Source organism: Sebastes umbrosus, chromosome 3, assembly GCF_015220745.1.
Source record: "Sebastes umbrosus isolate fSebUmb1 chromosome 3, fSebUmb1.pri, whole genome shotgun sequence".
NCBI classification, from domain to species: domain Eukaryota; kingdom Metazoa; phylum Chordata; class Actinopteri; order Perciformes; family Sebastidae; genus Sebastes; species Sebastes umbrosus.
The window spans coordinates 5,034,252-5,049,408 of NC_051271.1; the positions used below are offsets into that span (position 1 = coordinate 5,034,252).

General features: G+C 38.1%; 1 protein-coding gene, 1 long non-coding RNA gene, 3 other non-coding genes and 1 pseudogene across 18 annotated transcripts in view; 1 reads left to right on the plus strand and 5 right to left on the minus strand.

Moving 5' to 3' along the window:
• Window positions 1–232: 232 nt before the first annotated feature.
• LOC119484658 lies at window positions 233–2,577 on the plus strand. The gene is made up of 2 exons (XR_005206067.1): window positions 233–1,344; window positions 2,435–2,577. It is a non-coding gene; the product is annotated as an uncharacterized LOC119484658 (long non-coding RNA).
• Window positions 532–747, minus strand: LOC119486038. The gene has a single exon (XR_005206425.1). It is a non-coding gene; the product is annotated as a small nucleolar RNA U3 (small nucleolar RNA).
• On the minus strand, window positions 1,648–1,863 carry LOC119486040. The gene has a single exon (XR_005206427.1). It is a non-coding gene; the product is annotated as a small nucleolar RNA U3 (small nucleolar RNA).
• Window positions 2,578–2,669: 92 nt separating the features above from the next.
• Window positions 2,670–2,857, minus strand: LOC119486046 (annotated as a pseudogene).
• A 1,007-nt stretch (window positions 2,858–3,864) lies between these two features.
• On the minus strand, window positions 3,865–4,080 carry LOC119486060. Its single transcript, XR_005206444.1, has one exon. It is a non-coding gene; the product is annotated as a small nucleolar RNA U3 (small nucleolar RNA).
• A 1,884-nt stretch (window positions 4,081–5,964) lies between these two features.
• Window positions 5,965–15,157, minus strand: part of micu3a (mitochondrial calcium uptake family, member 3a) — a 35,356-nt gene continuing 26,163 nt past the window's right edge. For 5 of the 14 annotated variants that reach the window (XM_037763580.1, XM_037763579.1, XM_037763575.1 and 2 more), the window contains 6 exons: window positions 10,999–11,093; window positions 10,717–10,888; window positions 10,168–10,173; window positions 9,369–9,477; window positions 9,109–9,266; window positions 5,965–7,982 (listed from right to left, as the gene is read on the minus strand). In XM_037763580.1, the coding sequence (XP_037619508.1) occupies window positions 7,884–7,982; window positions 9,109–9,266; window positions 9,369–9,477; window positions 10,168–10,173; window positions 10,717–10,888; window positions 10,999–11,093 (639 nt within the window). In that variant the 3' untranslated portion in view covers window positions 5,965–7,883. Of the gene's footprint in view, window positions 7,986–8,096; window positions 8,166–9,108; window positions 9,267–9,368; window positions 9,478–10,167; window positions 10,174–10,716; window positions 10,889–10,998; window positions 11,094–13,342; window positions 13,358–15,157 lie in introns of those variants that run through there. The other 9 variants (XM_037763576.1, XM_037763573.1, XM_037763571.1 and 6 more) reach the window with 5 other exon arrangements.

Genomic DNA, 15,157 nt, shown 5'->3' on the forward strand with positions numbered 1-15,157 from the left:
TAAATATTACGTAATAATGCTACATACTCTGCTGATAATTATATTTCATTATTTTTATCATATTCCCTTCATCAAAGCTCCATAAAGGAGGCAGAAGAAAAACGAAAAATGTCTCCCATCTATCATTTACCTCTAGTTTCACAAGCACATTCACTGTCCTCCGCCCGGTTAAACCACTGTCACATATCTGGAATATATCTGCCTGTTTTACACTCTTTGACCAGTAGGTGGTTTCCTGAGCACATGGAGCCCACATGGAGCCTCGTGAAATGAACCCTTTTGCAAACCACTTTGCTGGAGAGCTTCTGTGCTTCATGAAGCTTCATCTTACCATCACTATTAACACACACACATTATAAATGCTTTTTCTTTAAATCTTAAAAATTTAAATGGACTTTAAAAGATAAATCATCAATAAAAAACTAGTTTCTCTCCTAAACTGGAAGAAGTCATTCTAATAAGAATTATGAAATAAAACTACAAAATGTTTTCCTGATACTTGCATTTCTTTGTATTTAACACTTCAAAGCTACCACTCTGATCATACTCCCAACCTCAATACTCCACAAGGAAGTAATGAACAATCATCAATGATAGAGAACTTATGAACTGAATCATTATTCTCTATCCGCTTCACGCTCAGTAGGGAATATCACAACTCATCATCGTGGTTAGCGAGACCAAACACTTTAGAAACACATTTCTCAAGTCAGAAACTATAGAAATGATCCCTGAAAGTATAGTCTTAACGATTCTGAGGGTGAAGACAGGAAGTGATTCAGTGGAAAATCATTGTCACTCATGGTTTCACCTCGCCGTCACACATGACCAAAACGACCAGTAAACAAAGTATAACCGTAACAAAACCATGACATTAAAACTTCAGTCTAAACTGTTGCTAAAGCTGTTGATCTAATGTTAAAGTTCAATTCCATAATACCCACAATGCTTTGCACATTGAGTCACAGACATCCATGAATTTCATTCATAATTGTTGACTTATTAAAAGCCTGTACAAGCCAAAAGCTTTTAAATTAACCAGGCTGTTTGGACAATTAATTTTTCAAATTACTTTTCTACATATCTGCTGCTACCACTACACATTATACCAGAATGAAACTCAAACCAGTTTGACTTATCTTTATATTTCACAACACTGCTAGATCCACTCTGATCATATTCCCTTCATCAAAGCTCCATAAAGAAGGCTGAAGAAAAATTAAAAATGTCTCCCATCAATCATTTTCCTCTAGTTACACAAGCACATTCACTGTCCTCTGCCCAGTTAAACCACTGCTACATATCTGGAATAGATCTGCCTGTTCAACACTCTTTGACCAACAGGTGGTTTCCTGAGCACATGAAGCCCACATGAAGCCTCGTGAGATGAACCCTTTTGCACACCAATTTGCTGAAGAGCTTCAGTGCTTCATGAAGCTTCATCTTGCCATCGCTAGCTACACACACATTATGAATACTTTCTCTTTAAATCTTAAAAAATAAAATGGACTTTCAAAGTTAAATCTTCAATAAAAAGCAAATTTTCTCTCCTAAACTGGAAGAAGCCTTTCTTATACATATTATGAAATGAAACTACAACATTTTTTCCTGATAGTTATATTTTATTATGTTTAACATTATAAGGCTACCACTCTGATCATATTCCCAACCTCAATACTCCACAAAGAAGTAATGAACAATCATCAATGATAGAGAACTTATGAACTGAATCATTATTTTCTATCCACTTCTCGCTCAGTAGGGAATATCACGACTCATCATCGTGGTTAGCGAGACCAAACACTTTAGAAACACATTTCTCAAGTCAGAAACTATAGAAATGATCCCTGAAAGTATAGTCTTAATGAATCTGAGGGTGAAAACTGGATCTAATTCACAGGACAATCGTTCTCGCTCAGGGTTGCACCTCGCCATCACACATGACCAAAACGACCAGTAGTAAACAAAGTATAAACAAAACAATGACATTACAACTTCAGTCTAAACTGTTGCTAAAGCTGTTGATCTAATGTTAAAGTTCAATTCCATAATACCCACAATGTCACAAACATCTGTGAATTTTAATCAAATTTGTTGATTTATTAAAAGCCTATACAAGCGAAACCTTTCAAATTAACCAGGTTGTTTGGACAATTAATTTATTAATTTACTTTTCTACATATCTGCTACTACCACTACACATTATACCAGAATGAAACTCAAACCAGTTTGACTTATATTGATAATTCAAAACACAGCTAGATCCACTCTGATCATATTCCCTTCATCAAAGATCCATAAAGAAGCAAAGAAAAATGTCTCCCATCTATCATTTTCCTCTAGTTTCACAAGCACATTCACTGTCCTCTGTCCGGTTAAACCACTGCTACATGTCTGGAATAGATCTGCATGTTTTACACTCTTTGACCAGTAGGTGGTTTCCTGAGCACATGAAGCCTCGTGAGATGAATCCTTTTGCAAACCAATTTGCTGGAGAGCTTCATTGCTTCATGAAGCTTCATCTCGCCATCACTAGCTACACACACATATTATGAACAATTTTTCTTTAAATCTAAACTGGGTGAAGTCATTGTAATATGTATTATGAAATAAAACTAGAATATTTTTTCCTGATAGTTGCATTTCATTATATTTAACATTTAGAAGCTACCACTCTGATCACATTCCAAACCTCAATACTCCACAAGGAACTTATGAACTGAATCATTATTCTCTATCTGCTTCACGCTCAGTAGGGAATATCACGACTCATCATCGTGGTTATCGAGACCAAACACTTTAGAAACACATTTATCAAGTCAGAAACTATAGAAATGATCCCTGAAAGTATAGACTTAATAACTCTGAGGGTGAAAACTGCATCTCATTCACAGGAGAATCATTCTCACTCAGGGTTCCTCTCTACCATCAACAAGCTCCTCCAGTAGCTGCGTCTCATCCAGTCATGTGTGTTTATATAAATGAAACAGCCCAACCAATCACTGCATGACTCTGACAGCACAGCTGTGATACAGAGAGCACACAGACAGGCAGAGAGGCAGCACTGAGATAAAGAAAACACTTGTGTAAAACGTCTGAAGTAAGTAACAAAGTAAGAAAAGCACAGAAATGTACACTGATCACAATGAGTCAAAGTTCAAAATACTGGCAACTAGTGATGTTACGTGCTGTGCCGAGGCTTCGGAGCGTGTCGAGTAATCCAGGAAGCCTTCATGAAGCCTTGCCATTATTATATTATATTACACTACGATACAATTATTGACCAAAGGATTGGTTTACACACATAAGATGCATTCCTCCCAAAACAATTACAGTTTATTATACATGTATGTTATAAACTTATAATAAACTTACTAGAAAATAATCGTTATATTATATATTATATAGATATACATGGATTACATGGTAATATAATAATATATTTTTTTCATTGTTTATAGTCATTCCCAACAGCCTTTTTACTGGCGCAAAATACAGTATATCACATATCACATGGTTAAGATCATATCTGCCTGAAAACACATTATCTTTGACCACCAGGTGGTTTTGTGTGCACATGAAGCCTGGAGAAATGAACCCTTTTCCGAACCAATTTGCTGCAAGCTTCAATGCTTCATGAAGCTTCAGCTCGCCATCACTAAAGAAAACACTTGTATAAAAGGTCTGGAGTAAGTAACAAAAAGGTAAAGCTACAAAAAAGTCAAAATTCAATTTACTGGCTACACAAAAGCCTAATTTCTATACTTCGCTAGAAATGGTGAGTCTACTTTGTATTATTAATAAATAACACTGCCATATTCTCTCCTGCTAATAATATTTAAATTTTCTTTACATTGTAAGGCTGCCACTCTGATCATATTCCCAACCTCAATACTCCACAAGGAAGTAATGAACGATCATCAATGATAGAGAACTTATGAACTGAATCATTATTCTCTATCCGCTTCACGCTCAGTAGGGAATATCACGACTCATCATCGTGGTTAGCGAGACCAAACACTTTAGAAACACATTTCTCAAGTCAGAAACTATAGAAATGATCCCTGAAAGTATAGTCTTAATGATTCTGAGGGTGAAAACAGAAAGTGATTCACAGGACAATCGTTCTCGCTCATGGTTTCACCTCGCCTTCACACATGACCAAAACGACCAAACAAACAAAGTATAACCACAACAAAACCATGACATTACCACTTAAATCTAAACTGTTGCTAAAGCTGTTAATCTAATGTTAAGGTTCAATTCCTTAATACCCACAATGCTTTGCGAAATACGTCACAGGCGCCCCCCGAGTTTTATTTATATTTGTTGATTTATTAAAGAGCTGAACGAGACAAAACCTTTAGAATTAACCTTTCTGTTTGGACATTTAACACAAGAACAACAGAAGCGACAAATTAAGCTTTAAAATTAGGTTAAATTTTGGTTTACACCATGTTTTAGGGGTTTATGCTGAACGGTGCGTCGTTTTGTAATGTTCCTGACAGAAACTTGGCAGAGACGTATGGTTCCGCTTACAACTCCCAACGCCAGATCCACACTGCGGTCAAATCAGCCTCCACTCCGAAAAACACAGTCAAGCCAGTTCCCTCGATAATAAATAAATGAATGAAGGAATAATTAAACATATAAAATTGATACATATGAAATACTAAATGAAATTAATGATAATTTAAAAGAAAAACAACCGCCTCCAAAATGTAGTTCAGAGAAAAATATTATTCCAATAATGTAAATACTTAGTCAAACTTAATATTAAAGAATACATTTCCAAAGACTGATCTGATTTTTAAATTACAGGAGATAGATAGAATTGATTAAAGGAAACTGTTCACTATCACAGATTAATTTCACTTCAGATTAATAGTAGACCACCTTAGAGTGTCACTCAGAGAATAATAGTACATTCTGATGTAGATTTTCAAAATAAAAGCCCTTTAAAAATCTGAAGTATGGGCTATCTTCACTCTAAATTAAGATTAGAATTAAAAGGAAATTTTGCCAGAGAAAATAAGTGATCTACGATAGCAAACAGCGACATCATGTCGAAAACCCTGAATTCATTTTTACCCTAACATACTGCTCTTGTCTACAGTTTTAACCAGCAGTTGGTTTCCTACGACACACGATGGCAGCATTTCACCAGCTAACAACTTCATCAGCGAGAACTGTTAAAAACAGTGGAAAATACACTTTCACTAAGATGAACATAGAGTTGTATAGGTGCCTTTATAACTTATGACAACTGATAACAACACCAACATGTTTAAACTTTCTAGAAAGGCTGATTTTTATAACTTTTGTGACCATATTTGTCTCACTTCAGGTGACATTAAGTTATTTGTTTTCGCTTCGGTAGCTCCACAAACTACAGATAAGCTTAAACAAACTCACTTTAGTTTAACGGTTGATGGAATATTCTAACTAACGGTTAATTAACGTTTGAAGTTAGCTAGATAACAGTTAATTAACGGTTATTAACGATTGAAGTTAGCTAGATAACAGTTAATTAACGGTTATTAACGGTTGAAGTTAGCTAGATAACGGTTAATTAACAGTTGAAGTTAGCTAGATAACGGTTAATTAACGGTTGAAGTTAGCTAGATAACGGTTAATTAACGGTTGAAGTTAGCTAGATAACGGTTAATTAACGGTTGAAGTTAGCTAGATAAGTTAATTAACGGTTATTAACGGTTGAAGTTATCATTTTCACCTCCTGTGATGTCAACTAATGTTTTCTTAACGCTTCATTAGTGCCAACATTGTGTCAACAAACTTACCGATATAGTTATCTGCTGTGGAACTGCTGCACAAAGTGTTTATCTCCCATGAACTTCCCGTTTGAACGCCTCCACTCAGCTAACAGTAACAGCGTCCTTCTGTCAATTAGAACGTGGTTGCGTAACGGGTGTCGTTGCGCATGCGCAGTGAATACCACAGATGTCTTCTTAAAATAGTTTATTCGTGCATGTAAATTAATTCACCAGGTTCCACTGAGGTGACAAACACATGAATTATTGCAAACATGATGGGAATAATTTACATACATTTTCATTTTACCATTTCCTACTTCTTCCTTTCTTTCCAATATATTCAAAATATATTCCATATTTCACACCAAGACATTTAAAACTTATATTCAATGATTCATGATATATTATAACATTAAAGATTGGGTTATAAATAGGGATGCACCGGTACCGGATCGGTTATCGGGCTGATACTGACTCAAATAGCTGGCCGATCTATTCAATTCAGTTTTATGTTTATATACTATATCAATTATACTGGCATTTTAATTCCTGTTTAAGTTTTGACCAATTTGTTGCTGCATTAAAAGGGTTTACACTTGAATTGTAATTCCTGATAATTTTGAAGATTTATTTGCCAAGTTGCCAGTGTACAATTAATTATTTCAATAATAAATATCAATTCAGTAAATACATTTATTTTATTTATCTATTTTCTTATATTTATTTGTTACATTTTGTTTAAGTTAAGAAAGCAATGTTTAGGTCAAGCCTGATGTTGCCCTACATATAGAGGAATTATCTTAGTGATTAGTGATCCACACGATGATTGGATGATCAGATTCGATCAGTACTCGGTATCGGTCGATACCCAAAGCACAGTATTGCACAGTAGCGCTATCGGTATCGCTATCAGTATCGCTATCGGTATCGGGACTGAAAAAGTCAGATCGGTGCATCCCTAGTTATAAATGACAGATAATGCTGATGTAATAAATGCACGTTTTGCAATTCTATTCATTTTAAAAGCTACACAGTGCTGAATTATTTGCTGGTTTGCTATGTGACATTATTCGGATGAGAAAGGGAATGGAGAAAAGGCGCCCGTGTGGATATCTATGTCATATATAGACATATATATATATTGTCATACATGCAACTAAGACACAAAACAGGTTAAGACATTAAGGATCATGTCAAATTACAATATTACAAAAACAATCTCATCCCTTGTCTTTCATGCTTTATGCTGCCACCTCCAGGTCAAAGGTATCCCCGGTGCTGTAGTAATATTAGGATAATACAGCATCCTAACTGTAGCAATAGTGTTTATATACTCTCTTAGTGCAATAAAAAGCAACAATTATACTGGCTAGATGAGATCATCAAAATATAAGTGAAAAAAGACTGATATGAATAAAAAGAGGTGAAGACAGACAATACATATCCACAATACCTTCATTTAGTTCTACGACTTCAGTGTTCTGCTGTATGTCAATATATTATTTTACATTATCAATATCAAATAGATTTTTGTAATGTAACTATTGTTGTGCTCTTTCAGTTGGTACAGTTTGTAATGCAGCAGTTCAGCTAATTATTCTTATTTAAAAAGACATATATTATAGTTTGGATAAATAATTTAAAACGTCATTCATTAAGTGAAAATCATTTAGTTGGTAGAACTTCAAAAATGCTAAAACTTGCTTAGTAATATCTATATAATATTGTTATAAAATTGTTAGGCTGTTCAGAATAAGTAAGCTAATTAAAACAATGTTTTTATAGCTTAATTAAAAAAAGACGCTAGATTCATCCAAAATAGAAATTATCGTTAGTTGCAGTTCTACTGACTGTTGTGGAGGTGCTATGTTTGGAGAGTAGTTTTCTAATCTAATTCTGTTTTGTTTAAATACACTGTAAATCATACTTGGCATCAGATCGAGACGACTGGGAAGACAAGAACGGAAACAGGAGTGATGATGCTCATCATCATCATCATCATCATACAGAGCTTCAGTCAGCTGTGTGCAGGCATGCTAGTATCGGCTGTGGAGGTCCAACGGAGATCTGCCTTTGAACACACCATGTTGTTGTTAACTCAGGCCTCCTCTACTGCTTCTCCTGGAACCTCCTCCAGAGCTTGTGCACCTGTCTTCTAGCCCCAGAGCGAACACAGCCGGAGAAGGAGGTGTGGTGTCGGCCCTTCACCTGGTAAACACAGAAGAAAACATACTTAATGATTTTATACTTGTTTTCTGCCAATAGATCCCTCTAAATGTTACACAATGTTGCTTTAATCCAACTGTCTGTTGTTGGTGGTACTTATCTGCCTGCCAGCTCCTTCTTCAGACAGGATTTAAAAGAGGTGAAGCGCTCCACAGATTTGAAGCCCTGAGAGGTCAGTGGATAGACATCATGGCAGAGAAAAAGATGGACAGACAGAGAAAGAAGGGAAAACACAGGGAGAGACAGTAGGGAAGATGTAGGGGAGGTAAAAGAGAGGGGGGGTTAGGAAGAGAGATTGATGATGCAAATACAGCAAAGAGAGAACACTGTTAATAAGCCAAGACTGTGAGGCCAAGACAGCATCCAAAGAATCCCATAAGGTCATAAATAGAACAACTTCCAGGTTCACTCAATGCTAGTGATGTTAGTGGTAAACTGTTAGCGTGTAACAACCTGACACCTCATATGGGGATGCACTAATACAACTTTTTCAGTCCCGATACTGATACCTGGGCTTCGTCCGATACCGAGTACCGATCCGATACCAGTGTTGCATAAGCTGTATGCCTCACTGTGAGGAAGTGACCGGGATCATTCATTTATGTGTAAGACAACATCAGGCTTGACTTAAACATTACTTTCCTAACTTTGTAAAACAAAAAAGTGATTTAATTTTATTAAAAAAAATTAAATAAAAATTATTAAAATAATAAATCTTACACAAAAAACTTCAAAATTAAAAGGAATTACTTAAGCACAAATTAAAATTCAAGTATATAATGTATATAAACATAAAATTGAATTGAATAGATCGGCCACATTGTCACCGATATCCGATCCAGTATCGGTGCATCCCTTCACTTCTGTTGGACTGTAGTATTGTATCACAATACACCACTAGAGGGCAGAATCTCTCCTTGGGAACATCACTATGAAGCTGCTCAAGGTGATTTCCAGTTCAGTTGGAGTTTGACATCACTTCAAGTAATTCATTGATGTTACTAGCTTTTTAAAAAATAGTTTTTTAAGTCAAACAGTTTAAAGTCTAAGAGCGCTTTTTCCTCAACTAGCAACAATCTTTCTGTTCCTCTCACACAGAGCTGCTCACCCTGGCTCCCCTGTGCAGCCGGTCCTTCATTATTCCGATGAACTCCTTGTAGGAGAGCTGGTCGTCGTGGTCCACGTCAAAGATCTTGAAGATGGTGTGTACAAGGTGACGTGTCAGCTTCAGCCCAGTGGCCACATACACCGCTCTTGCAAACTCATCTGGTAGGAGAGAGAGAGGAGATCATTTCGGCTACTTGTTGTGCACCAAGCTAGCTGGAAAAAAGACCCTCGGTGGCTGCAACTCCATTGCTCTCTTCCTACCTTGTCCAATGGAGCGAGAGGCGAAATTATACATCTGCATGGCAATGGCAAAGTCCTCGAGGTTGTTGAGAAACTGGAAGAATGATCTGAACTCATCAAAGGTGATTCCCTGAAATGTCAGAAAAAAAAACACGTGTGAACCAGCCCAGAAAATGACTTAAGAGAAGTATTGATGAAATATTGATGAAAATGTCATTCTCTGGAGAAAGAGAAGCTTGAAAATGAGAGTAATGAGTGTTTCAGCAGAGACTGCCATCCAAAGGGACCTTGACAGACGTGCATACAGCATTCAATGAGGCACATCCACTCTACCGTCTGCAATATCAACTAACCATAATTAAAAAAAAACTCATACTATCAATCAATAACAGAGGCTCTATGAAATAGTCTTATTAATGACATAACAAGTCATTAATGTCAGGATTGTTTGTGCATGATATGGGAAATTTCAAACCTTCTTGCAGTGTTTCATAACCGTAAAGTAGCTGCATTCATTAACAATGCTGAAGCCATTCAACAAGTAGCCGTAAACCGCCCCATGCTCTTTGCTGTGAATCAAGATCAAACTCATGACGGCTCGATTAATAACAAACAGTATACGTTAAAAATAAAATCTATAAATGATAAAAAAATAAGGAAATGCAGTCTATGCAGGTTTAAAAAGATTAAAATACAAAGATAAATATAAAAAATAACTAGGTAGCCGTGTATCTTCCTTTATATGAAACGACAGAGAGGTAACTCAATAGCAGGACAGATTGTAACTGCAGGTTGTGTGTTGTACGAAGCAGAGACCAACCTCCTGCTTCTTCCACAGCATGAAAAGGAAAGAAGGGAGGGACACAAATAGAGTTGGATTGCATAAGAACTACATAGATAGATAGATAGATAGATAGATAGATAGATAGATAGATAGATAGATAGACATTCACATGAAGCTGGAAATGCAGGCAAGTGTTTGTGTTTGTATGTATGTATGTATGTATGTATGTATGTGTGTGGTCAAGTGAGGCAGCGGAGCGCTGAAGTGCGGAGAGCCACAACAGCCTCAGGCATAGACAGTGGTGGGAAATTACGGACGCTCTAGATGGCTGGAAGGCGGGAGCACCCACAAAACAGGAAAAAGAAATGAAACAACTGAAAGATTAGTAGAGGCATCGGGTGTTAACTGAGGAAAAAAAACAATGATCCAAAATCCTGGTCAAAACCGTGTTGTAAAAATGATCAGCGTTCTCTAAGTTTACTACCAACATTTGGCGATTCTTCTGTATTTCCAGTCATTTGCACAGCTGTTGATTCGTCTGTGTTCCTTTCCCAGTAAAAAACGGCGTGCGTGTATGTACCGTACCTTCTCGTCAGGTATACAGTGGCGGACGTTCTCCAGGTAGGCGCTGATGTTCTCCACATTGGTGAAGCGAAGCAGGATTTTGGCGAAGTCTTCTTCACTGATGGTGGTCATCCCTTTAGAGTAAGTCAGAAACTCAATTTCCAACACCTCTGTTTGAAGGTTATCCATAAACCTGAACAACAGCGAGGAGGGGAAACGAGAAGAAACAGATTTTACTCAAAGATTTATCAAAAGAAGCATGTTACTGTTTTGCGATTTGGTACACTGTATATGTTTTAGTACCTGTAGAAGTCATCAAAAGTAAGCTCTGCCTTCCCTTTCTTCCCAAAGAAATGGACCAACAGGGTGGTGTCGATCGTGATACTCTCATCTGCTCGCTGTGAATCACCAGAGCAAGACAGAGGGTCAGTGAGTGACTAATCCATATACACATCAAGCATTGTGATTGGAGGAGAAGCAGTGGGGGGGGACAATTCCGTCATCAATCCAACATGGCGACCGTGGTGCCAGGCTAGCAGGAAGCAGGTTTCTGCTGCACACGTGCAGAACGTGCGCTGGATGAGCGACGACAAACAAAGTCAATCAAACGAATCAGCTCAGACAGTTAGCGACCATAACAACATCAAACATTCCAGTCTAGGCAGCAATAATGTTAAAGTTAAACCTCTTAAATGGGACAAGAATCACTTAACAGGCGGGTTTTGCCACCATGATGGCTCAACATGGTGGAAACATGTCACTGTCAACGCTTTCAGTTCCATAAAGTATGTGCCGAAAAAAATGGAAAGGTAAAATGGGGGAATGATTTTAAGCTGGGCATACACTGTACGATTTTAGAAATGTTGTTGTGCAATCCCTACTCCTGCTGTACGAGTAGATCGTTTGCGATGTAAAGCCAAAGCTAACGATTTATGTGCTCACACTGTACGGTCCGATCGGCCCCTGAGTACCGTTCTGGCTGTTGTACCGTTCTGGCTGTTGATAGTTGTCAATATTGATTGGTTTGAAAGCTCCGAGGCAGATAAAGTTAGTTTGCTAGCAGAGGTCTGTACGGGTCACAATGCTAACAAGGCAGAAAAGTGCTGCCTTGATCATCTGTGCCATCCTGTCTGCTGAAACGTCTAAAAAAAAGAGGCAGCGGCATTACATTAATATGGACTCACAGGTGGCTAGGAAGACGAGGATAGTAAGGCTTGTCCATTTTGCAGAGAGAATTGGAGGTAAATTAGCTACGTTTTACTAGCTATATCTATTGTAGCCTATATTGTTATCTTGGTAGCTACGCTCTGATTACTGTAAAAACAGTAGAAAAAAGGCAGTGACGTTGGGGAATCGTCATGTGGCTCCGCTCCAACTGTGCGAGAGACATGTAGGAAATTCATCCGACGGCCGGACAGAAGGAGTTAATCGGTCCTCGGTCCCCCCTGTACATTGCACGGCAAACGACGCCCGAAGAAGCTGGAATTCGATCCAACTCTAAAATGAGTCGTGCGGCTCAAATTTGGGCCAGAAACGGGCTAAAATCGTACACTGCATGCCCAGCTTAAAATGCACAGAAAGGACCTTTCTGTCCATTTTTTTTCTAACAGTCAAGATCATCCTTATCGTTGTTTTTTTAAATAGGAAAAGGAAAAGAAATAAAATGAGAGGTATGAAGCTATTTATTCCATGCTGCCTAGACTGACTGTAGCAGCATGAAACACAGACCACTACCGGTCTAGGAAGACACAAGAAGTGCTCAAACACACAACACAAAAAATACACAAAGAGACACAATGAAAAACACGAGTCATGCAAATATTCATCGAGCCGGGACTGGGAGTGTTGGGAGAACGTAGGAAGAAGGAGGACGAGGTGGGAGAGTAGAGTCGACAGAGAGAAGACATGTGGAAGAACAACTGAAGGCGAGACAGACAAATACATAACAACACATGACAACACTGAGCTGCAAAACATTCACAGACGCATTAAAGCCACCACATCCAATGCACTCCTCTGTACAAACGCCACATTGATACACCCGTACACAACCTCAAGTCACAAACAGCAGCAGCACAGAACGAAACCCACAAAAGCACAAATGCAGAGAATGGGAGCCGATTCCACCTTTTTCCGTCAATGGACGAGAATCATCGTGTAATTTGCGTTGTTTATATGTTCTTTCCTTTACTCTGTTTACATATTCTTCTGTCTTCCCTCCACAGTTTGCAGGTGTGCGTTTACTGAATGATATTTTAAATCCCCTACAAAAACAAGGTGAGTTTTATGGGCCTTTAAGAAAACTGTGCCTGAGTTTGTATTTAATTGTTATGCTCCCTAACATATGTATCTCAGAAAAAGGTGACTGTGCTTTCGAGCAACTCCAGAAAAGACTCAGCCAGCGTCGGTGCAGAAAGAGAGGATGTCATTTCTCTCTCTCTCTCTCTCTCTCTCCCTGCCATGCCCAACCCAGCCAACCCCCCTGTCCAATCCACGGCCATGCTGAGGTTTATGCAGACATAAGATTGGTTGGAATCTCATGTCCTTTTAAAGAGGAAGAGCATTTATGCCATTCCCATCATCATCAACATAATTATCATCATCATCATCATCATCATCATTGCCACGATGCCATTCGTGGTTCTACCTCAAGAGTAAAATCCTAAAATCCGACGTGGGACAAGAAGAAAATGTCAAGCAAGATGACACAGGTTTACAAAAGGTGAGAAACTACACAGATTCACTCATCTTTGACAGATGCTGTAGTTGTTGTGTTGTGACATAAAATGTGCATTCATTCTGTCAAAAATTATAGCAAATGACTATAACTGAGGTGCAGGGGTAATGATGGATAGAAAACCTAGCATGTTGATCTGGATGAGAACAAAGTAAATACTGTTTAGTGTTCAAGTTACGTTCCAAAGACAAGTTTCAAGGAATTTTTATATATTTCATTTTTAATGGTGAAACTGATATCAAAACTTACTGGCTATGTTAAGCTGCCAAAACCTCCATCAGTTTCTAAACCTCTTCAAATGTTACATATTGCTTTGCCCTGTGAGGACTTCATGCTATGAACAAATTATTATTATTTTTTTTCCTAACTTGTCGATCATACCTTCCCAGACTGGGAACCACTGGGATAGATAACTGAGATTGACGGTAAGTGTCTGGCAACGACTTCTTGTGAAGTAAATGCAATGGAACGGGGGAGGGAGAAAGCGACATCTAGTGGCTGAATGTTATCAATAGCACCTTTAATCATCCCTACAGTGAGATGTAGTAGATTAAGGCACAAACTAAATTCCAAATAAAATGCCTTGTAGTAGGTCCCGCTGTAATGGACACAGATTGGTAACTCACAGGATAAATCTTCTTCTGGGAAACAATCATTAAAAGTAAACCCTGCTTTAGGACCACAAACATTAGCGTGACATTCAGTCTGTTTCTGATTCACGTTGCAGTCTGGTCTCTCAGTCTTTGATGAGGAGGAACTTCCTTCATATAAACACAGACAAACTGAAACAATTACAGACTTATCATTTCAGTGTCTCACTTATTCGAGGGTCTTTTCATTAAGCCTCTGATTACGGACAAACAAGGACAAAAATACTTTTGCTCTTTTATCTTATGACTGACGCATTACTGACGTCTTTATGACACATGAGCTGTTCATACATCTAGACAGCATCCAGGTGGTGTCTCTCTGCCCTCCTTTCCCTCCTTTCCCCATATCCCTCCTGTTCTTTCCATCATCTCAAACTGTTTGTTTTGCTCTTTCAGTGACAGGAACGCAGAAAAACAAGAGATAGGTAGACTACTGCCAATTACTCTGTTCCTCTTTTGTGAATTCATAATGAATCGGATTATTGTATAATCACTGTTGCAGTGACTTATCAGTTATCCTCAAGAGGTTTGAATGTTTAATTAAGTGTAAATAAGTTGGTCAGGGGATTTAAGATTACATGGGTTCATGTGGTTAAAAAAATATAGTGCACTTTGGTAGCGGGGTTTGAATTCAGTTGAATTGAGCAAACTGACAAGAGAGGTTATTGATATTTGGATGCCGTGCACCATGGGAAATCAATGAAATCAATGAAATCAATGAAATCAAATATAGAACCAGAGGTGGTCATCTCCATCTGCACGCTACGGACCAACGGTTCTATTCCCCCGCTGATTAAGCTGCATTAGCTGATCTTTTTGCCATTTGGTGGCAGCAGAACAAGCTGTAAACACAACATTGACATATTATCACCTAATACAGTTGCCATGGTGAACGTGTTAACATACATTTGGAGTGATTGTGTCTGAACACCAATATTCACTGTTCTCCAGCAACTCCTGAGGGAAATATCTGTGTATCTACGTTCACCAGCTAGTCGCTGTGCCTGCTGTTTGGTGCTGGGCAGGTAGTGTATACAATTGGTTTATCTGAGCTTTTTCCACTGAAAACAGCTGC